The sequence below is a fragment of the Gorilla gorilla genome, chromosome 10 (genome assembly GCF_029281585.2).
Source record: "Gorilla gorilla gorilla isolate KB3781 chromosome 10, NHGRI_mGorGor1-v2.1_pri, whole genome shotgun sequence".
Lineage (NCBI taxonomy): Eukaryota > Metazoa > Chordata > Mammalia > Primates > Hominidae > Gorilla > Gorilla gorilla.
This window is the reverse complement of record NC_073234.2, coordinates 117311527-117335895: the sequence shown is the minus strand read 5'-3', so window position 1 is coordinate 117335895 and position 24369 is coordinate 117311527. Positions and strand designations below refer to the sequence as shown.

The 24369-nt window shown below is 41.7% G+C and overlaps 1 protein-coding gene across 2 annotated transcripts in view; it reads right to left on the bottom strand.

Moving 5' to 3' along the window:
* The window catches only part of DRAM1 (DNA damage regulated autophagy modulator 1), a 47047-nt gene that overhangs the window by 17104 nt on the left and 5574 nt on the right, over positions 1–24369 (bottom strand). For both annotated transcript variants that reach the window (XM_019039450.4, XM_055358811.2), the window contains exons 2-3: positions 8498–8565; positions 4985–5127 (exon numbers count right to left, since the gene is read on the bottom strand). In XM_019039450.4, coding sequence (XP_018894995.2) covers positions 4985–5127; positions 8498–8565 — 211 coding nt within the window. The remainder of the gene's footprint in view (positions 1–4984; positions 5128–8497; positions 8566–24369) is intronic.

Here is a 24369-nt window from a genome sequence, read left to right as displayed (position 1 = left end):
ACAGGCCACCCCTTGGCCTCAGCTCACGGTGAACACACTCTTCCCCCAGCTTCCCTCTGACCTGGGCTTCCCCAGCACCACAATGTTTGCCATCCAGACAGTTCAACCTCAAGCTGGAGCACAAATGAACTGATATTAAATTTTCATTCACCACATAAGAAAGGGAGGTGCAGAAAAAAAAAAGACATTTTAACTTATTTCTAAGGAAATGTATTTCCTAGTATCAAACCTAGAAATAAGGGGAGAAATTGATTACATGATTGGTGTTATATTCAAATATGACTGCACTGACTCTGCAATACATCATATAGTTTCTGTATACCTAAGATACCTTGCATGGGCCAGGTACTGTGGCTCACGCCTGTAATCCCAGCACTTTGGGAGGCTGAGGCAGGTGGATTACAAGGTCAGGACTTTGAGACCAACCTCGCCAACGTGGTGAAACCGCGTATCTACTAAAAATACAAAAATTAGCCAGGCATGGTGGCGCGTGCCTGTAATCCCAGCTACCAGGGAGACTGAGGCAGGAGAATTACTGGACCCCAGGAGGTGGAGACTGCAGTAAGCCGAGATTGTGCCACTGAACTACAGTCTGGGAGACAGAGCAAGACTCCATCTCAAAAAATAAATAAATAAATAAATAAATAAATAAATAAAATCAGATGGGCATTGATGGTGTGTGCCTGTAGTCCCAGCTACTTGGGAGGCTGAGGTGGGAGAATCACTTGAGCCTGGGAGACCAAGGCTGCAGTGAGCTATGATAGCACCACTGCACTCTAGTCTGGGCAACAGAGTGAGACCTTGTCTCAAAAAGTAAAATAAAAATAAATAAAAGACTGGGCACAGTGGCTTATGTCTGTAAACTCATCACTTTGGGAGGCCAAGGCAGGTGTATCACATGAGCTCAGGAGTTCAAGACCAACCTGGGCAATGTGGTGAAACACTGTCTCTACAAAAACTACAAAAATTTGCTGGGCACGATGGCATGAACCTGTAGTTTTAGCTACTCAGGAGGCTGAGGTGGGAGGATTGCTTGAGCTCACAAGGCAGAGATTGCAGTGAGCCGTGATCACACCACTGCACTCCAGCCTGAGCAACAGATCAAGAGCCTGTCTCAAAAAATAAAGGTAAAAATACAAATACAAATAAATAAATAAATAAGATTCCTAACATAGGCATATAGATTCAGGGAAGTTATATATGAAAAATAAAATACGACAGGGTATGGTGGCTTGTGTTTGTAATCCCAACACTTTGGGAGGTGGAGATGGGAGGATCACATGAGGCCAGGAGTTGAAGAACAGCCTCAGAAACATAGCAAGACCCCATCTCTACAAAAGTGAAAATAAGAATTAGCTGGGCATGGTGATGCACCCATAGTCTCAGCTACTCAAGAGACTGAGACAGGAGGAGTTCAAGGCTTAGTCTAAGCGTTCAAGGTTACAGTGAGCTATGATTGTGCTATTGCACTCCAGCTTAGGTGAAGGAGCGAGACCCTTTCTCAACCAACCAATCAATCAAAAAAGCAGGGAAATGATTTTTAGATCAGACATGAATTTTCGATAAAATTAAAACCCGGCACTCTTTCTGGATTGCTTTTTAGAAACTCTCTTGGTAATTTAAAAGGTAATAACAACAACAGAGAGAGAGACAGAGAGAGAATAGTTTAATAAAGCTCTATCAGCCAGGCGCGGTGGCTCATGCCTGTAATCCCAGCACTTTGGGAGGCTGAGGCAGGTGGATCACGAGGTCAGGAGATCAAGACCATCCTGGCTAATGTGGTGAAACCCCATCTCTACTAAAAATACAAAAAATTAGCCGGGCGTGGTGGCGGGCGCCTGTAGTCCCAGCTACTTGGGAGGCTGAGGCAGGAGAATGGCGTGAACTCGGGAGGCAGAGCTTGTAGTGAGCCGAGATTGTGCCACTGCACTCCAGCCTGGGTGACAGAGCGAGACTCTGTCTCAAAAAAAAAAAAAAAAAACCCTAAAGCTCTATCACTCAGCTTCAAAAAAAAAAAAAAAGAATACGTGAATACTGACAGGGTTAAACCTTGGAAAGTTTCTTTTCTAAAAAGGAAACTTTAAAAGTTTTTATTTTTAATTGACAAATAATAATTGTTTATAGGCTGGACACGATGGCTCACACCTCTAGCACTTCAGGAGGCCGAGGTGGGAGGATCACCTGAGGTCAGGAGTTCAAGACATGCCTGGCCAACATGGCGAAACGCCATCTCTACTAAAAAAAATACAAAAATCAGCTGGGCATGGTGCCAGGTGCCTGTAATACCATCTGCTAGGGAGGCTGAAGTAGGGATAATTGCTTGAACCTGAGAGGCGGAGGTTGCAGTGAGCCGAGATCGCGCCACTGCACTGCAGCCTGGGCAACAGAGAGAGACTCTGTCTCAAAAAATAATAATAATTGTTCATATTTATGAGGCTTATAGGGGTGTGTGTGTGTGTATGTGTGTGTGTGTGTGTGTGTGTGTATGTGTGTGTGTGTTTCCAGAGGCACGGTCTCCCTGTGTTGCCCTATGTTGCCCAGACTAGTCTCAAACTCCTGGGCTAAAGCATTCCTCCTGCCTTGGCTTCCCTAAGTGCTGGGATTACAGGTATGAGCCACCACACCTGGCTGTAGATGTTTTGATGTATGTTTACACTGTGGAATGATTAAATCAAGGTAATTAACATATCAATCACCTCACATACTTATTCATTTTTTTGTGATGAGAACATTTAAAATCTACTGTTTTAGCAATTTTGAAATATACAATACACTATTATTAACTATAGTCACCATGCTGTGCAGTAATAGATCTCCAGAATTATTAATTCAGTCTCACTGAAACTTGGTACCCTTTGACCAATACCTCCCCGCTCCTCATCTTCCTCTTCACTCCTGTAACACCATTCTACTCTCTCCTGTAAGTTTGATTTTCTTAGATTCCACATATAAGTGACAGCATTCGGTATTTGTCCCTCTGTGACTGGCTTATTTCACTTAGCATAAGGTCCTCCAGGTTCATCCATGTTGCCACAAATGACAGAATTTCAAAAAGAAAACTTTCTGAGGGAAAATAAAGTATTGACAGAAGTTAGTGAGGACACACCAAAAAGTAGCCATCTCACCCACCCGTTTGGGAAAAAGATTATCTGTGAAATTCTCAAAAATGTGATTTATTGCAACTCAAGAAAAATCACCATGGCTGGGCACAGTGGCTCATGCCTGTAATCCCAGCACTTTGGGAGGCCAAGGCAGGCAGATCACTTGAGTTCAAGACCAGCCTGGCCAACATGGTGAAACCCTATCTCTACTAAAAATACAAAAATTAGCTGGACATGGTGGTGGGTGCTTGTAATCCCAGCTACTCGGGAGGCTGAGGCATGAGAATCACTTGAACCCGGGGCGGAGGTTGCAGTGAACCGAGATCGCGCCACTACACTCTAGCCTGGGCGACAGAGCAAGACTCTGTCTCTACAAAAAAAGAAAAAAAAAAAGAGAAAGTCACACTCTCTCTTGGCCACACATCTCAAAATCATCTTGAGTTAGCTCAAGTTGGTTTGCTCCTGATATGACGAAAATGAATTACAGGATATCAAACAAGGAAGTTGTAAAGATACAGTTATCAGAACAATGACAAGTCAAACACTTTGCTCCTTGGGAAGTTAAGATTCTATTTCTGGTTTTTGTGAAGATTTAATCACATCATTGAAGACTTAAGGGGAACCAAAAGTTGAAATTATTTAACCATCTAAGTTTTCTTCTTAAAGTCAGCCCTTAAATGGTTTAAAAACTGACATCTGTATCTCTCATGATGTGGTTATTCAGAGGATAAAGTGATATATCTATACTAGCCCCCATTAAACCATAACCACACTGTACTAGACAAATTATACCACTCTAGGTCTTCCTTTTTAAATTTTGTGTGTGTGTGCTTCCTGATGGTAGAACTATGCATCATGTACTTGGTTTTTTTTGTCACAGATATATCTTCATGTTAGCATTGAGGATAGCTCTCACAGGCTCTAGGAAGATGACTTCAATTCAAAGCTCGCCTCTGCCATGCATTATTCAACTGATCTTAGGCAAGTATTAACCTCTCTAGGCCTCCATTTTACCATTGATAAATGGGGAAAATAATAGTGCCTATCTTACAAGGCTTTTATTATAATTGTGTGGTTAAAATATGGAATATTTTCTTAAGCATGTGTCACAGGAAAATTTCAATAAATGTTTGTTGTTATGAAAAACAAAATGCATACTGTCATAAAAATATAAAGAAATGTCACCGGGAGCCTCCTCTTTGAATACCAGAGGTTTAAATGGTAGAATTGGTAAACACATACAAATATTTTCACACTCTTAACAAAATCATCACAGTAGCTGAAGTAGCTCTCCCAACACATCAAACCACATCAATGACAACATGGAGCAATGCAAAGCCCAAGGCCTCCTCTGAATCACACACTCTCATAATTATGCAAATGTGCACCCCATTTCTCCCAAGTATCAGAACTCACTTTCAAATGCTTTTTTTTTTTTTTTTTTTTTTGAGATAGAGTCTCGCTCTGTCAAGTGCAGTGGCACAATCTCGGCTCACTGCAACCTCCACCTTCCAGGTTCAAACAATTCTCCTGCCTCAGCTTCCTGAGTAGCTGGGATTACAGGCATGTGACGCCACGCCTGGCTAATTTTGTATTTTTAGTAGAAATGAGGCTTCACCATGTTGGCCAGGCTGGTCTTGAACTCCTGGTCTCATGATCCACCTCAGTTTCCCAAAGTGCTGGGATTACAGGTGTGAGCCACCACACCTGGCCCTGATTTCCAAATGTTAAAGGTTTCTAAAAAGCAAACTAACCCACTTATTGTAAACTCATCAAGCTTTTAATGGCTATAATGGCATAAGTGTGCCTCTTGCATTTCTGCTGCTCTCTTCAGACACATACACTCCACCACTCCTCATAACTGAAAAAGCTCCAGGTTATACCTGAAAATTGGCGACAATGCCCATTCCGAAACATCCCACCAATCCAAGCACTAAAGACACCAAGTTAAAAACAGGAGTGCTGAAATAGCAGGTTTGGTTTTGCTTCTGTACTATTTTATATCTTGTATACATCGTGGCTGCACCTGAAAAAGAAGAGAACTTTGATGAATGTTCATAATTTGATGTCTTTAGGATGAAAAACAGGAGCAGCTTTGTATCACTTTTTAAAAATGTACTGATTGCAAGTCTCCCCACTTTCCCACCCGTCCCTCCTGACTCCATCTTACTCTCTCCCCAGCATGGACACACACACACACACACACACACACACACACACACACACACCCCTTGGCTGTTGTCCTTTTCATGTAAATGCTATTATAGTACATGTATTACTCTGTGACTTGCTTTTTCCATTTAACAGTGTACCATGGAGATCTTTTCAAGCAAGTACAAACAGATCTACTTCATTGTTTTCAGGGATCTTATCATGGTCTGTGGTATGAGATACTATATTTATTCCTCATTCTCCTAAGAATGAATTTCTACATTGTTTCCATGTTTTTCCTGCTACAAACAACACTCCATGAATATCCTTGTATATAAATCTTTGGGTTTCTGAAAGACCAGTTCCTAGAAGTAATATTACTGGGTCAAAAAACCATGCACAATTAGAAACACCTCCAAATTGCTCTGGCCCGTTGACGATTTAGACTCCCACCAGCAGAATTTGCGAGCAATTGTGTATGCCCTTGCCTTTTTAATTCTGTCAGTCTAATAAATGAAAATCCAACCTGTTGGGTTAGTTTGCATTTCTCTGACCATTAGCAAGATTTAGCAACTTTCAGTATATCTACTGGTCATTTGCATTTCTTCTTCTGAGAAATGCATGTTTACAATTTTCTTTTTATTCTTCTCTTGGGCTTGTCGATATCTAATTTGTAGTTACTTTTTACACATTATGTCCATTAGTCTATTATCTGCTATAAATATTACAAATTTTCTTCCGCTCTGCTATTTGTCTTTTAACATTGTATCTTGTATCTTACATCATTTGGAAGTTTTAATTTTTAATCTACTCATATTTATCAATTCTTCTGCATTTTGTGTTTCTATTCCAAGGTTTAAAAAATATTCTCCTGTAATTTAATTATTGCATAGTTTTGCTTTTCATGTTTATTAAATTGCAATTGGTTTTTGTGTGTGATGTGAGGAGGATAGTAAAGGTATGTTTTTCCAAATAGCTAGTCAATTAACCAAATACCATTTGTTGTAATTTGGCAATAAAATGTAGCCTCCATGAGAGCAGGGCTCTTGTCTGTTTTGTTGGCTGTTGTAACCTCAACACTAAGTCATAAACAAGCACAAACCCTATCATATAGTACATACTTAGTAAATGTTGAATAAATAAATAGCTACCATAATTTTAGATACATATTCCCTTTAACTCAGCAAATTTATCTTATAGAAAAACTCACACAAATATGCAAAGATATATTTAAAAGATGTTCACTTCAACATTAGAATTACAAAATACCAGAAATAGCCTAAATGTTGGACAATAGGGAACTGATTAAATAAATGAAAATACATCGTTGTGAAAGATATCATGCATGTATGGAAAGGATAAAATAGATGTGTATATATTTACATAGTATGACGGCCATAATCTATTCCTGAATTTTTAAAAAGCAGGCTAAAAACTAATAACTTATCATAAATCTTTTTTTTTTTTTTTTTTTTTTTTTTTTTTTTTTTTTGTGGAGACAGGGACTTGCTCTGTCACCTGGGTGGAAGGGCAGCGGCACAGTCATGGCTCACTGCAGCCTTGACCTCCTGGGCTCAGGCAATTCTTCCACTTTATCCTCCCAAGTAGCTGGGACTACAGGCACACATCACCACACCCAGCTAACTTCTTTTTTCTTTCTTTCTTTCTTTTTTAACTTTTTGTAGAGATGAGATCTCACTACATTGCCCAGGCTGGTCTTGAACTCCTGGGCTCAACAGATCCTCCTGCTTCAGCCTCCCAAAATGCTAGAATTACAGGCATGAGCTCACATAGACTATTTCAAATGAATATATTTATGTCAGTTTCTGCTTTATTCAGAAGCAAAAGCCGTATTTATCACTTGCTGTGATAAAATAATCTCTCTGTTTTCCAAGTCTGGATTCTTGGCAAGGATGGTGTAAGAGGGCACTGGGATTGACTGACTCCATATTGCTACTTCCCCTTGCTCACCTCCAAAACTTTAGGAGGACTACAAATGGTGATGCGGTGAAACTTTCCTGCTACCAAGTAGGATGAACAAATTCCAAAATGCCAAGTCACTAAGTAGGGTCAGCATCACTGTCCCTTCTCACACTGTACCAGTAGAGAGGAACAGAAAGCGTTGGTTACAAGATAGGCCCTTGGCAAACACTTGATTGTTTGGGGGGAGATTATAGAAGGACTAAGAGAAAATGCCCCACATCTGATATCTATATACTTGGATCACCTTATAGAAGACTGAGCTTTACATTAATTATACAATAGTTGTAATTAATATGCATTACATTAATTGGCTTATGACAAGGTTGTACCCTATCATCTGCATCTTAGGTACATCTGAGGAACTGAAAAGAAAAATCATACTATTCCTTGCTCCACCTGTCCCCTTTCTCTAACAGGTAAGATAATGCCTTTGTCAATGGTCCTCAAACTTTAGTGAGAAACCAAGTCCCCTAGAGTGCTTGTTTACAACACATCTTCAGGAACCCACACTCCCAAAGGTTCTGGTTGAGTAGCATGGCCCAGGAACCTGCATTTTACGAGAACTCCAGGTGACTTTTCATCAGCTTGCCTTCAGAATACACTTTGAGAAACTTAGCTTACGCATTGGGTGTCTTTGGCTTACATAAGTGTCTTGACCATAAATCAACACTTTTAAAAACTAAATTGCACTTAAAATCCATTCCAGAAGTTTGGTATTTAAAACCACCTACAGCAAATCCTGTTACAAATTACTAATTAAAGTATAGTTCTCTAATAAAGCCATAATTTTTTATATCTTTTAACTTCAGTTTCTCAAAATAGGACAAAAATCTAGCTGCAAAGATTGTGCTTTTAAAAAAATTATACACAAGGCCATGTGCAGTGGCTCACACCTGTAAGTTCAGCACTTTGAGAAGCCAAGGCAGGTGGATCACTGAAGCCCGGGAGCTCAAGGCCAGCCTGGCAACATGGTGAAACCCCATCTCTACAAAAAACTACAAAAAATTAGCTGGGCGTGGTGGTGTGCGCCTGTAGTACCAGCTACTCCAGAGGCTGAGGTGGGAGGACTGCTTGAGCCTGGCAGGTTGAGGCTGCAGTGAGCCGTGATCACGCCACTGCACTCCAGCCTGGATGACAGAGACCCTGTCTCAGAAAAAATAAATAAAATAAAATAAAAATTATATGAAAACTACAAATGACACATCAACTTCACTTGGAATTGTGAGCTTTTCAATTATTTATAATAATTATTGTGTACTTACCAAGAAATGCAGAGAAGTTTATCATAAATCCAAAAATACCACTCTCTGGAGGTGTTGTTCCCGTATCACTGGCAAAGGGAAGAAATGTCCAAATTATTAGAAAGAAATTCTGTCCAGACCTCTGGGAAGACACGTAATTGGCAAGTTTTATATTCTGTTTCTTTTAGGTGTTCAGCCACTTTGAATTCCAAAGATTTGGCCTGATTTTGTTCTAAAGTATTTTCATTTTGGCTCTGAAAAAATCTAAAATTTATTTTTATACCATGAGAGATTCCATAGTAAAAAGCCAGAAAATGTTTAAAATGAATGGTGCTGCCATTTTTCAAGTGATCAAACCCACTAACCTTGGTATGTGTTCATTCTCAGTGAAGAATGACTACTTTGAAAAAGAAAAAAAAAAACAAAAAAAAGATCTAAAATCATGTTTGAGGCCGGGTGCAGTGGCTCACACCTGTAATCCCAGCACTTTGGGAGGTGGAGGTGGGAGGATCACCTGAGGTCAGGAGTTCAAGACCAGCCTGGCCAACATGGTAAAACCCCCATCTCTACTAAAAATACAAAAATTAGCCCAGCGTGGTGGCAGGTGCCTGTAGTCCCAACTACTTGGGAGGCTGAAGCAGGAAAATCTCTTGAACCAGGGAGGCGGAGGTTATGGTGAGCCGAGATCATGCCACCGCATTCGAGCCTGGGCAACAGAGCAAGACTCGGTCTCAAAAAAAAATAAATAAATAAATCGCGTTTGAAAATTCTAATATTGGCATGTTAAATACACATAAACACATCACTTTATTTTCTAATAATTGAGATTTTATTATCTGCTGAAAATATTATGATAAAAATCTGAGGCTGGTCACGGTGGCTCACGCCTGTAATCCCAGCACTTTGGGAGGCTGAGGCGGGCGGATCACCTGAGGTCAGAAGTTCGAGACCAGCCTGACCAACTTGAAGAAGCCTCATCTCTACTAAAAATACAAAATTAGCCGGCCATGGTGGCACATGCCTGTAACCCCAGCTACTCAGGAGGCTGAGGCAGGAGAATCACTTGAACCCGGGAGGTGGAGGTTGCGGTGAGCCGAGATCACACCATTGCACTCCAGCCTAGGCAACAACAGTGAAACTCTGTCTCAAAAAAAAAAAAAAGAAAAAGAAAACTGAACAATATTATTGATCTCTAGGAATACTTTATGGAAATAATAGGGTATCTAGGGTATATTAATTGTGGTAAATTATTTTAACAAAAAAGGGTTTCTGTAAAACATTTTTCAGGTACAGTCTTTCAATTAATTAAATGAGTTGGAAAATACTGTTTGACATGTTCTTTTTTTTTATTTTTTAGAGACAGGGTTTTGCTATGTTACCCAGGCTGGTTTTGAAGTCCTGAGCTCAAGCAATCCTCTTGCCTCAACCTCCGAAAGTGCTGGGATTACAGGTGTAAGCCACCATGTCTGGCCAACATGTTCTATTTTCTATTAGTGCCAAGCTTTAATTTTTTTCATTTTCAGGCTGCTCACTTTAAAACTGATGGCAAAAGAGCTCCCAACATGAAACAACTTGAACTCATTTTGAGGATTTCTACATTTGTAAACAGCTCTGAAATTTAAGTATTAAAAAACCGATCACGTTAAAAATGATGCACTTGTAAGTGTTTGAAGAATTCCACAAGGAGCCTGTGTGCGCAGAAAACAGGAATTTTTTAAGTTTTGTGAACACTTAGTATTTAAACTGGAGTATAAAGAAGTTAATAGGGCCGGGCGCAGTGGCCCACGCCTGTAATCCCAGCACTTTCGGAGGTCGAGGCGGGTGGATCACCTGTGGTCAGGAGTTCGAGACCAGCCTGACCAACATGATGAAATCCCATCTCTACTAAAAAATACAAAAATTAGCTAAGCATGGTGGTGGGTGCCTGTAATCCCAGCTACTCAGGAGGCTGAGGCAGGAGAATCGCTTGAACCCAGGAGGCAGAGGTTGCAGTGAGCCAAGATTGCGCCATTGCACTCCAGCCTGGGCGACAGAGCAAGACTCCGTCTCAAAAAAAAGAAAAAGAAGTTAATAGCCTCCCTTATGACCAGGCGCGGTGGTTCACACCTGTAATCCCAGCACTACGGGAGCCCGAGGCAGGTGGATCACGAGGTCAGGAGTTCAAGACCAGCCTGGCCAACATGGTGAAACCCCGTCTCTACTAAACATATAAAAAATTAGCCAGGCGCGGTGGCAGACGCCGGTAATCCCAGCTACTCCGGAGGCTGAGGCAGGAGAATCGCTTGAACTCAGAGGGCGGAGGTTGCAGTGAGCTGAGATCGTGCCACTGTACTCCAGTCTGGGTGACAGAGTGAGACTCCTTCTCAAAAAAAAAAAAAAAATAGCCTCCCTTACAGCAAATGCCTTTATTCCAAATTAATTCAATTTCAATGTCACTGGTATTGCAAGAACCTGAAGGGTTTAGGATTTAGGCTGGGTATAGTGGCTCATGCCTGTAATTCCAGGACTTCCGTGGGCCGAGGCGGGAAGATCACTTGAGCTCAGGAGTTCGAGACCAGCCTGGCCAACATGGTGAAACCCTGTTTCTACTAAAAATACAAAAATTAACTGGGCATGGTACAGCGTGCCTGTAATCCAAGCTACTCGGGAGACTGAGGCAGGAGAATCGCTTGAACCCAGGAGGTAGAGTTTGCAGTGAGCTGAGATCACGCCACTGCACTCCAACCTGGGTGACAGAGCGAGACTCCGTCTCAAAAAAAAAAAAAAAAAAAAACCTGAAGGGTTTAGAATTTAGCATTACCACTTTTCCTACAATAACCATTTTTCACACTAAAGGAATGTTGAGGTGGAGGATGCCCTTCTGAGCACAATGCTGAATGGGCAGAGAGACAGGAATGGGAACCAGTAATGGGGAAAAAAGCAGAGACAGCTCACAACCTTGGGCAGCACTTTTGCCACACAATTAACTCTGCCAGGGAAATCAGGCCTCCCTGCCTCGGCCTGAGGGTATAAAAAAGCAGGCACCAGGTGACTCATCCTAGAGTTCTTGTTACACAGGTCTGAGAATAATTCTGAACCTCAGACAGCCACATGCCAGGCATGGGAGCAAACACAGAGAAGCGCTGGGAAGAAGGTTGTTTGCCTGTCTGTGGAGAAACGGAAGGCAATGAAAGAATGAGGAGGATATTTAGGAAGATAGGGAGGTGGGGATATGAAGGTGCTCTAGGTGCTCTGACTGAAGAGAAGACCAGACTTGGGGACTCTGTCTATTGATGGCAAATTGAGACTATGTCAAAGGCCCAGGTGTGGAGTCCACATGACATCAAACACGTGATCTGAAAACTCGGAATTCCAGGGTCATGTTTTATTATTGCTTATCTGTACATTTAAAACCATACAGGTGGAGGCCAGGCATGGTAGCTCACACCTGTAATCCCAGCATTTTGGGAGGCCGAGCAGGATGGATCACTTGAGCTCAGGAGTTCGAAACCAGCCTGGGCAACATGGTGAAACCCTGGGCAACATGGTGAAACCCTGTCTCTACAAAAAATACAAAAATTGGCCTGGTACGGTAGCTCATGCCTGTAACCCCAGCACTTTGGGAGGCTGAGGCGGGTGGATCACTTCGGGTTAGGAGTTCAAGACCAGCCTGGCCAACATGGTGAAATCCCATCTCTACTAAAATATAAAAATTAGCCAGGCATAGTGGTACATGCCTGTAATCCCAGCTACTCAGGAGGCTGAGGCAGGAGAATCATTTGAACCTGGGAGGTGGAGGTTGCAGTGAGCCGAGATCACGCCATTGTACTCCAGCCTAGGCAACAGAATGAGACTCTGTCTCAAAAATTAAAAAATAAATAAAAAATAAAATAAATACAAAAAGCCAGGCATGGTGGCACCTACCTGTAGTCCCAGCTACTCGGGAGGCTAAGGTGGAAAGATCACTTGAGTCCAGTAGGCAGAGGTTGCAGTGAGCTGAGATCATGCCACTGCCCTCCAGCCTGGGTGACAGAGTGAGACCTTGTCTCAAAAATAAATAAATAAATAAATTAAAAAAAAAAAAAACATACAGGTGAAGGGAAGCTCAGAATATTTGGGACTAAGATTAAAATAAATAAGTAAATAAATAAAACTATACAGGTGGAACCAAAAGCACTTTGCAAATAGCCATTGAATGAACATCAGTACTGGCCAAAAAAAAAAAAATTGACCTAATCAATACCACTTACTGAGCATTGACTATGTACCCACCAGGCACCATTAGGTGCTTACCATATATCATTTCATTTCATCTTTACAACCCTGAGGGGGGTCTATATCAACCCCATTTTACAAAGTAGGAAATTGGGTATTAGAGAGGCTATATAACTTGTTCAAGATCACAGAGCTACATAGAGGATTCCCTATCCCAATCCAGATGTTTAACTCCCTGACTTCCCAGCCTCTCCTCTGCTTTAACAGCAGACAAGGAACTAAGCCATTAGGAGAATGATTGGGGGCGGGGAGCAAACACTAATATAGATGCTGGTCAGTGTTTAACAGCCAGCTCTGGAGGGTGCCTGGTTTGTGGCATTTGCCAATTTCCATGGTGAAAATACTCTCAACACGTTAAAATTCAGGCTACCAAAAGAACCAAAACAAAAAAACGAAATAAATAAATAAAAACAAAATTTGGGCTACCAAACGGCAGGTCATTGAACGTGGAGTTGGAAGAGAAGCACACAGTCCCTGCTCAGGAGCAGACACCAGCTAGCTCCAGCACGCCATGGGAATGAACCAGCATGGTGATGAGAAGACATCATTATGCCTTTGTTGTAGACCAGAAAGATGTAAACTAGGCAAGATCTTAGGAACTCCTCAAATGCTATAATTGTAAAACCTTTCTGCCAAATACTGCCATGGTAAATCTGATTATTTTTCAGGATGACTGAGGCTATAACACCCACCATCAATGCCTGAATATCAATAGCCCACATTCCTACACCTTTGCACTGCAACAGTACAATACAACAGTGTTGATACAACAAAAATTCATAACCAGTTGTTTGATTAAACACCCATCTTTTCAAAGTTTTTTTCTTTTAACTCCACAGATAGCTATAGAATTTACTCACTCATCAGCAAAATATTTTTTAGATACAATCTGAGTCACAAATTCCCAAATCTATCAGATAACAATTATCAATTTGTGATTTATTTACACTAAGTGTAGAATTCAAAGAGGTGAGGAAATAAAATAATACATAAAAATAATTTTAAAAAATCCCACTAAGTGACAAAGCAGTACCAATTTACATTAGCTGAAATTTTGCTCAAGAATAGTTCATGAAAGCTTTCCAAGAGGCAAATGAAAATGTGAAAGTTTCAAAACTTTTAAGAACAATAGTGTTTGCCCATTACCATTTTAAAGATGAAAGAAGGCTGGGCGCACATTAGCTCACACCTGTAATCCCAGCACTCTGAGAGGCCGAGGCAGGTGGATCACTTGAGGTCAGGGGCTCGAGACCAGCCTGGCCAACATGGTGAAACCCTATCTCTACTAAAAATACAAAAAAAAAAAAAAAAAAAATTAGCCTGGCATGGTGGTGGGTGCCTGTAATCCCAGCTACTCAGGAGGCTGAGGCATAAGAATCTCTTGAACCCAGGAGGTGGAGGTTGCAGTGAGCCAAGATCGCGCCACTGCACACCAGCCTGGGCGACACAGCAAGACTCTGTCTCAAAAAATAAAAATAAAAAATAAAATAAAAATGAAAGAGCTCTTACCTCTCAATGAAAAATGTTCTTATGTCTTTCCATGTCTGATCTTATATATTAAGTAAATATTTTTTATTTTTGTTGTTTTGTTTTTTGCTTTTTTGGACAGCATACATAAGTAAATATTAAGTCACATCTTCTGGTGATACTGGAATCCAGATAAGTAAACACTAAGAGGTAACCAAGAGACCCTGTGGGTAACCTCTTTTTATTTATTTATTTTTTTTAAGCTCAAGCTAAATGATTCCATCATGCAAGGGCAGAGGTAGTAGTATTTGGTTGGCCTAACTGTGCCTGGGTGCCTGATTCAGTAAACTGGAGAATGAGTGAGAGGCGAAACCAGTTGCTTCCCAGCCTGGCAGCAGTAGTCTCTCTACCCAGCTCCTACCACATCATTCTGCACCACACGGTTTCTGCAGTGCAGTGGGCCCTGCCCAGCTCCACCCACCACCTGATTTGCCTCCTTGCTAATAAGGCACTTTCTGGAAACTGCAAAGAGGACAAGGCCAGCAAATTGTTCATTTGCCTGTGGTTCAGAAGCTGTTGAGGCTGTTATGTGTACACAGTTATTTTAGGGGTAGGTTGTGCCTAGGAAATCCGTTTATGTCCACATTTCCTGTATTTACATTTCTGCAAGTTAAGCAGACTGTGGAAAATTCCAAGTCGTTTGTGTAACATCCTACTTCAAACTAATTTATGATGTTAAGCTAGTGAATAATCACTTGATACTGAAAGGAATGAAAACGATACAAAGAAAACATGCTGGATAATAGAAGACTTTCCGAAGCTTGGTCAAACTTTGTTCTTTAAGTTACTGGATACACAGGATTTAAATATTCCAAAGCCTAGAATTATGGTTTATTGGAGGAACTTAGATGCTAACAAAATGCAACATCATGTGTGTCTCCAGCCTGAAATTTATTAGATTGTTCCAAACTCATACACTAATTGCTTGGATGATTGATAGGGACTTAGAATCTAAAAAAAACATAATTCCCCAGTATAAAGAGAACATCACTTCCTTTATCTTTATAATATTTAAATATATTATTTAAAAGGGATAAGTACGGAATAAAAAGTCACACTACATTTTATTAGCTACTTTTAGTTATGAGAGCTAACTTTCTGGCAGCTTCACTTGTGATGACTGTTTTAGAATGTGGGGGGCAGGCCGGGCGCGGTGGCTCACGCCTGTAATCCCAGCACTTTGGGGGGCCGAGGCGGGCGGATCACAAGGTCAAGAGATCGAGACCATCCTGGCCAACATGGTGAAACCCCGTCTCTATTAAAAGTATAAAAATTAGCTGGGCGTGGTGGCGGGCGCCTGTAGTCCCAGCTACTCGGAAGGCTGAGGCAGGAGAATCGCTTGAACCCGGGAAGTGGAGGTTGCAGTGAGCTGAGATCACGCCATTGCACTCCAGCCTGGGCGACAGAGCAAGATGCCATCTCAAAAAAAAAAAAAAAAATAGAATGGGGGGGCACCCTTCAGCTATATCAACTATTCTGAAACTTAAAAAGAATTTCCTACTGACAAATACAAATACCTTGCTCTTTTCTCACTACCCACAAGCAATTTTGCCCTCTCTCCATCAGAGTTCCCTCTTGTTCACGCATACAACACGTTTTTAAAGGATGTTTTGAAAAGACTGTAAGAGGCAATTGTGGACCAGGGAGACCGTAAGGAAGCTATTTTAGCAGTTTGTCCAGAGTGCTTAGCCCAGTATGGTGATAAAGAGGGCTTTATCACCCTCTTTATGACAGTGGCTTAGCCCAGTATGGTGATAAAGAGGGAGATGAACGAACGTGGTTTGATTTGGAAAGTTATTTGAGGGGAATCTCTAGAAACCATCCCCACATGGACTCCAGTGGCTACAAGGACCAAAAAAAATAGGGCCGCGCTCGGTGGTTCTCACCTGTAATCCCAGCACTTTGGGAGGCCAAGGCAGGCAGATCACCTGAGGTCAGGAGTTTGATAGCAGCCTGGGCAACATGGTGAAACCCTGTCTCTACTAAAAAATACAAAAATTAGCCAGGCGTGGTGGCACATACCTGTAATCCCAGCTACTCGGGTGGCTGAGGCAGGAGAATCGCTTGAACCCAGGAGGCAGAGGTTACAGTGAGCCAAGATCATGCCACTGCACTCCAGCCTGGCCGACAGAGTGAGGCTTCATCTCAAAAAATAAATAAAAATCAAAAAAGAAAAAAGAAAAAGAAAAAATTAGAAATGAACACTTCCTTAGCAACTACATTCCGCCAGGCACATCTTACTTGATCTTCACAACATTAGAAAGTACTCATTACTGGCATCTTTTTTTTTTTTTTTGAGACAGAGTCTAACTCTTGTCATCCAGGCTGGAGTGTAGTGGCACGATCTCGGCTCACTGCAACCTCTGCCTCACAGGTTTAAGCAATTCTCGTGCCTCAGCCTCCCAAGTAGCTGGGATTACAGGCACCCACCACCATGCATGGCTAATTTTTGTATTTTTAGTAGAGATGGGGTTTCATCATGTTGGCCAGGCTGGTCTCAAACTCCTGACCTCAAGTGATCCACCTGCCTTGGCTTCCCAAAGTGTGGGGATTACAGGTGTGAGCCACCACATCCGGCTCACTATTGCCATCTTAAAGATGAGGAAACGGTCTTAGAAAACTAACTTGATCACAGAGTAAACAAGGAAGCCAAGCTGTGCATCTAGAACTCTCCAATTTCCTTTTTTCCTGCCTTCTTCTTTTCCTTCCTTCCTTTCCTTCCTTCCTTCCTTCCTTTCCTTCCTTTCTTCCTTCCTTCCTTTCCTTCCTTCCTTCCTTCCTTCCTTCCTTCTTCTCTTCTCATCTCGTCTTGTCTCGTCTCTTTTCTTGTCTGAGCGGAGGTTTAATAGGGAAAAGAAAGAGAAAGGAAAACAGCTCTCTCACGAGAGGGGACTTCCAAGAGGAAAGAACCTTAGAACTCTCTAATTTCAATGGAAACAATTTAGGAACTCTTCTCTGCTGTGCTATATTACATTTCTTTAAAGTTGTTATCATTTTCATGTGAGTTTACATGTTGTACATTTCAATCAGGGGTCTATCAGCTATTTCTTCTGGAGCCAGCTATGGTGTCCTTGGCTCACAATAACTCTTCAATGCATGTTCTTGATGGAATGAAAGGCAATTACTGTGACGTAAAGAAGACTATGAAACTTTTTTTTAATTGAGATTGAGGCCAGGCACAGTGGCTCACACTTGTAATCCCAGCATTATGAGAGGCTGAGGTGGGAGGATCTCTTGAGCCCAGGAGTTCAAGACCAGCCCAGGCAATACAGTGAGATCCCGTCTCTACAAAAAAACAAAATTAGCCAAGCATGGAGACATGTTCCTGTAGTCCTAGCTACTTGGGAGGCTGAGGTAGGAGGATCACTTGAGCCCGGAAGGCAGATGCTGCAGTGAGCTGAGATCATGCCACTGCAATCCAGCCTGGGCAACAGAGTGAGACCCTGTCCCCTGACCAAAAAAAAAAAATTGAGATGTTTGAAAGTTATCAGCCCTGCATCAGTCAAGACTTTTGAGCAATACTCTAATGCCCTTTTAAAAGGAAAAATAGAAGAAAAATATTCATAATTTTACTTAATTCACTGAGAACAAAAGAATTTGTTGTACCCAAATGACAGGGAAATTTTAAATCAGAGGAGAAATTATATATTTACAGTAGACTCATGCTGAACAACACTCCATCCATCACCCTCAGTTAATTTTGGGGCTGCAAAAGTTTGGGATCTTCACTTTTCTTACTATGCTTTTCTTAGAATTAACTAATTTCATGTGTTTGTGAAATCAATATTCAATTATAAATGATCATCTCAAAAATAATACTTTTCGGCCAGGCACAGTGGCTCATGCCTGTAATCCTAGCACTTCGGGAGGCTGAGGTGGGTGGATCGCCTGAGGTCAAGAGTTCGAGACCAGCCTAACCAACATGGTAAAACCCCGTCTCTACTAAAAAATACAAAAATTAGCCAGGCATGGTGGCGGACGCCTGTAATCCCAACTACTCGGGAGGCTGAGCCAGGAGAATCACTTGAATCCAGGAGGAGGAGGCTGCAGTGAGCTGAGATCACGCCATTGCACGCCAGCCTGGGCAACAGAGCAAAAACTCTGTCTCAAAACAATAATAATAATAATACTTTTCTAGCTAAAGGTTTTAAATGGCATGCCTGCCTTTTCATCTTTGTGACACTGTAGATTAGAAATACTACGAGGTTATAATCACTGCACTGCAAAAACTGATATGTCATTAACATCATGTCAGAATACGTGATTTTATGCACACAGCCCTCATTAACTGAGTATTTTTTATCATGGTACTCATTGTTACAGCTGAACAGGAAAGCCAACATCACCACTGCCTGAAATTCTGTGTAGTCTCAGTAATCAAAAAAGTTGGTTTAAGCAAAAGTCATCAAAAATTAGGGCCAGGCACAGTGGCTCATGCCTGTAATCCCAGGACTTTGGGAGGCCAAGGCAGGCAGATCACTTGAGGTCAGGAGTTCGAGACCAGCCTGGCCAACATGGTGAAACCCCTGTCTCTACTAAAAAAACAAAAACAAAAAATTAGCTGTGCATGGTGGCATGTGCATGTAGTCCCAGCTACTCAGGGGGTTGAGGCCAGAGAATCACTTGAGCCCAGGAGGCAGAGGTTGCAGCAAACCGAGATTGCAACACTGCACTCCAGCCTGTGTGACAGAATGAGACTTTGTCTCAAAAAAAAAAAAAAAAGTATTCAGAACTTGTATGAATGAATACATACCACAAACATTTTATTTTAACTTAAAGTGTATCAATGTATATTCATTTGCCCACCTGTGGATGTAGACCAAAGCCGTCACAAGAGTATGGGTCCACTATGTCTTCTTGGCATATAAATCGCATCTACTCTGAATGATCTCATTTCCAATTTTGGTTTCTTTAAAGTGGAGGGAAGTCTTAAAAACACTTTTGAAGCAATTTGAATTCAGACTCCTTCCAGTTTTCCTTATACCAGTTTCCTAAATCTTTACAGCTGTCAGATAATTACTAAAAGGGCTACAAATTTTTTTTGGACAATTTGTCTCTTTTTAATCTTTCCAAAGCATTCAACCAATTTTTTTTTTTTTTTTGAGACGGAGTTCCACTCTTGTCGCCCAGGCTGGAGTGCAATGGCACAATCTCAGCTCACAGCAACATCTGCCTCCCAGGTTCGAGTGACTCTCCTGCCTCAGCCTCCCGAGTAGCTGGGATTACAAGCGTGTGCCACCATGCCTGGCTAATTTTGTATTTTTAATAGAGAAGGGGTTTCACCATGTTGGCCAGGCTGGTATTGAACTCCTGACCTCAAGTGATCCGCCCACCTCAGCCTCCCAAAGCACTGGGATTCCAGGCATGAGCCACTGCATCCGGCCCAACCAAATTTTTTTAGAAATTACAATTCTCTTTTTGCCTACACAGATCAACAGTTAATATGTATTGCATTAAGTCACACAGTTACAATACAAAATACAACTGGCATGAACATAAATACAATTTGGGAATAAACACAATTGGCATTTGATGAGAATACAAAGACATGGGTAAGAGAAGCAAGTACCTACAGAGTGGCCCTCACAGGAGGGAGTTTTCAGAGGCCATTGGCTTCAGTCAGTGCATTTTTCAAAGAACAAATTCATCAGTTAACCCAGCAAGTTGATTAAGTTGAGGCTACTGAATAAAAGAGCTTCTGATATTACATTCACATATAAAGCGATCACTTCTAAAATTAGCTCCCAACCAAACATCCTTTCCTATCCAGACCAATGTGGACTGGCCCCTTGATAATACCAATAGCAAGTGCTTCTACATACTATGTTCCTCCACCAGGGTGTTAATGAGTTTTCTGTGAGTTCATGTTAATAATGAAGTACGTGCAATTATTAACCAATAGAGAAGCAGAGAGAAGTCAAGTAACCTGTCCAAAGTTCTACAGCTGGAACACATAATGGAACCATACCCTAATCCAGGCTGTCTGTTCCAAAGCTGTTGCTCTTAATCATGCTATGTTCCCTCTCAGTATTATTATTAAATATTGTAAATAGTCAACAATGCAAGTCAAATCGACCACAAACTGGGACCGCAAATCTTCTGAAACACAAGGATTTCATTTCTAACTGTGCTGGAAAACAGAACTGCAACCAAAGTCAATGAGCAATGAGGTGCTGGCAGAATCAGTTAACAATTAAAGAGGAGGAAACTAACAAGGTTAATGAAACAGGACCATATGACACAAATTATCTTGTTCAACATTCAGCCAATATTTACCAAGTGCCTGCAATGTGTCAGGCTCTATCACAAATGCTGTGGACAAACCCCAAATCTCTGTCCTCATGGAGCATATATTTTGTGTGAGACAGGTAATAAACAAGATCAATATCCTTACATATAGATTAAGAATGGCCACTGGGAGGCCAGACGCAGTGGCTCACACCTGTAATCCCAGCACTTTTTGAGGCCGAGGCGGGCAGATCACTTGAGGCCAGGAGTTCGAGACCAGCCTGGCCAACATGGTGAAACCCTGTCTCTACTAAAAATACAAAAAATAAGCTGGGCATGGTGGTGGGCGCCTGTAGTCCTGGCTACTCAGGAGGCTTGAACAGGAGAATCGCTTGAACTGGGAGGCAGAGGCTGCAGTGAGCTGAGATCATGCCACTGCTCTCCAGCCTGGGCGACAGAGCAAAACTCTGTCAAAAAAAAAAAAAAATATATCCAGTGGGAAAATTGGAGTCTTCAGACATTTTCGCAAAAATGAACCTCTTCCTATCCCCCTTCAAAAGCTTAATGTGGTTCATGGGAAACCTGGTGTTAAACCATTCATAGACAACCTGCTCCTGGGGCAGGGTTTCGTAGTAGCAGAGCAGCTCCCTCCCTCGATTTGAGCTACTGAAAGTCAGCACTTGACACAAGGGTTTATCAAAAACAAACAAAAAGAGAAGAAGGAAACTTTCTTTAAAGTTAAATGTGAAATGAAAGACTTACTATAATATAATCATAAAATTGTATTGGAAAAAGAATGCAAGGCTGGGCGTGGTGGCTCACGCCTGTAATCCCAGCACTTTGGGAGGCCAAGGCGGGAGTTCAAGACCAGCCTGACCAACATAGAGAAACCCCGTGTCTACTAAAAATACAAAATTAGCCAGGCGTGGTGGCACATGCCTCTAATCACAGCTACTCGCTACTAGGGAGGATGAGGTGGGAGAATCGCTTGAACCAGGTGGCAGGAGGTTGCAGTGGGCCGAGATTGCGCCATTGCACTCCAGCCTGGGCAACAAAAGCAAAACTCCATCTCAAAAAAAAAAAAAGCATTTTCTCTATAAAGATCAGCATCTGAAGACACATACTTGTCATAACCCAAAATTTGTGATTGTTACATAAATGCAAGTTAAAATCGTTATATTCCTAATTTTTAGTATGATTTTTGAAGTTAAAGACCTGACCAAACTTCTTTTACTTCATTTACTCTGCAATTTTGTTCCTCCTTTTAAAGTGGCTTGATTCTAGGTGACCCAGTTTTCTGTCATCAACTACTGAGCAGAGATTGTGGGGTCATGAGGTAGGACAATATGGGTGGCCAAAGGCCACAATCTATCCCACAAAACTGTATTCACACGGAAAGTGAGACGTGCTAATAAAGAGAAAAGCCAGGATCTAGAATCGGCAACATTGAAGAGTAAAGGATCACAGAATATCATGAGCAAGATATCATGGCAGGAGACACACACCAAAAAGAAGATGGAAGACAGTGATCTATCAGCTGGAAAAAGTTAATAATTTGATAAGAAACTATAACAAGTTAAGCATGATTTGGCTTGAGAATGTGGGTGTGGCCGTGTGCAAATCTTTTTTTTTTTTTTTTTTTTTTGAGACAGGGTGTCACTCTGTCACCCAAGCTGGAGTGCAGCAGTGTGATCATAGATCACTGCAGCCTCAGACTCCAGGCTCAAGTGATCCTCCCACCTCAGGCTCCTGAGTAAGTGGGACTGTAGGTGCATCCCACCACGCCCAGCTAATTTTTTGTATGTATTGTAGAGACAGGGTTGCACCATATTGCCCATGGCTGGTCTCAAACACCCGGACTCAAGTGATCAGCCCACTTCAGCCTCCCAAAGTGCTGGGATTACAGGCATAAGGCACCACACCCGAGTGCAAATCTAAACTAATTTTTTGAGATTAGCTTTTATTTGTCCTTCCTTTTGATATGCTTTTGTTAATAGTTTCAGAATAAGAACTATCACTTTATGCTATCCTAACTTGTTATATCTCATGGTGGTTGGTCCCATGTTTTTATTTATTTATTTATTTATTTATTTATTTATTTTTTTTGGAGAAAGAGTCTCGCTCTATCACCAGGCTGGAGTGCAGTGGCACAATCTCGGTCCACTGCAACCTCCACCTCCGGGTTCAAGCGATTCTTCTGCCTCAGCCTCCTGAGTAGCTGGGACTACAGGCACATGCCACCACGCCCAGCTAATTTTTGTATTTTTAGTAGAGATAGGGTTTCACAATGTTGGCCAGAATGGTTGCGATCTCTTGACCTCGTGATCCGCCTGCTTCGGCCTCCCAAAGTGCTGGGATTACAGGCGTGAGTGAGCCACTGTGCCTGGCCTCATGTTTTTAATTTAATTTTCTGATAGGAAACATTCATGCGGGGCGCAGTGGCTCACGCCTGTAATCCCAGCACTTTGGGAGGCTGAGGTGGGCGGATCATGAAGTCAGGAGATCGGGACCACCCTGGCTAACATGGTGAAACCCCGTCTCTACTAAAAATACAAAAAAATTAGCTGGGTGTGGTGGCACGTGCCTGTAATCCCAGCTATTCAGGAGGCTGAGGCAGGAGAATCTCTTGAATCTGGGAGGCGGAGGTTGTGGTGAGCCGAGATTGTGCCATTGTACTCCAGCCTGGGCAACAAGAGTGAAACTCCATCTCAAAAAAAAAAAAAAAAAAAAAAAACCTATTCATTTGGCTAAAAAATAAAACAAAAAGGTATGCCTTATAATCATCCTTTTTCCCTATCTGCCAATATCTCACTGACCTTGACCTACTCCTCCCTCCATCACACACAGATAAACCACTTTTATTAGTTTCTTTATGCAAGCTAATGCAAATATATATTATTTTTCGCCTCTTTTTTAACTAACGAGAGCATAGGTTGTTCTGCATCTTGCTTTTTCCCATGTAACAATGTATCTTGGAGATTTTTCCATATAAGTGTATCGACATAAAAATCTGCTAGGTACAGACAGCTTTCACTTGAGGTATCCTTTAATAAATAAACCATATTTATTTAGGCAATTCTCTACTGATGGTCATTTGTAGCTTCCAATCTTTTGTTATTCAAAGCAATGCCCTGAGTAACTTTGCAGAAATGCCATTCTTCACATGGGCATGTACACCTATAGGATAAATTTCAAAAAAAAAAAAAAAAAAAAAAAAAAAGGCTGTTGCATCAAATGATGGGGGTGTGTGTGTGTATCTGTCATTTCCATAGATATTGCCCAAGTCCCACCATGGAGACTGAAATCAATTCACGTTCCTGTAAGCAATGTATGAGAGAGACTGTTTCCCCATATTCTCACCAGTACTAGTATCAAACATTTGGGTTTCTGCTAACCCAGTAGATCACAACTGGCATCAGTGAGTTTTAATTTGAATATTTATTCCTATTCATAAAGTTGAGTATCTTTTCATATGTCTAAGAGCCATTTGCCAATTTATCCAATATGCTGAAGAATAACAATGTTACAAGGAGAAAGTATCTGATAAGGAAGCTGATTCTAAATGTCATACTGGGGAGAGGTCCTCCTTATGGTTGTGGCTTTTATTTAAAGTGTTCAACTGTGCTAAAAACATTAGACCATCAGGGGCCGGGCGCGGTGGCTCACGCCTGTAATCCCAGCACTTTGGGAGGCTGAGGCGGGCGGATCACAAGGTCAGCAGATCGAGACCATCCTGACTAACATGGTGAAACCCCGTCGCTACTAAAAAAATACAAAAAAATTAGCCGGGCGGGGTGGCGGGCGCCTGTAATCCCAGCTACTCGGGTGGCTGAGGCAGGAAAATGGCGTGAACCCGGGAGGCGGAGCTTGCAGTGAGCCGAGAT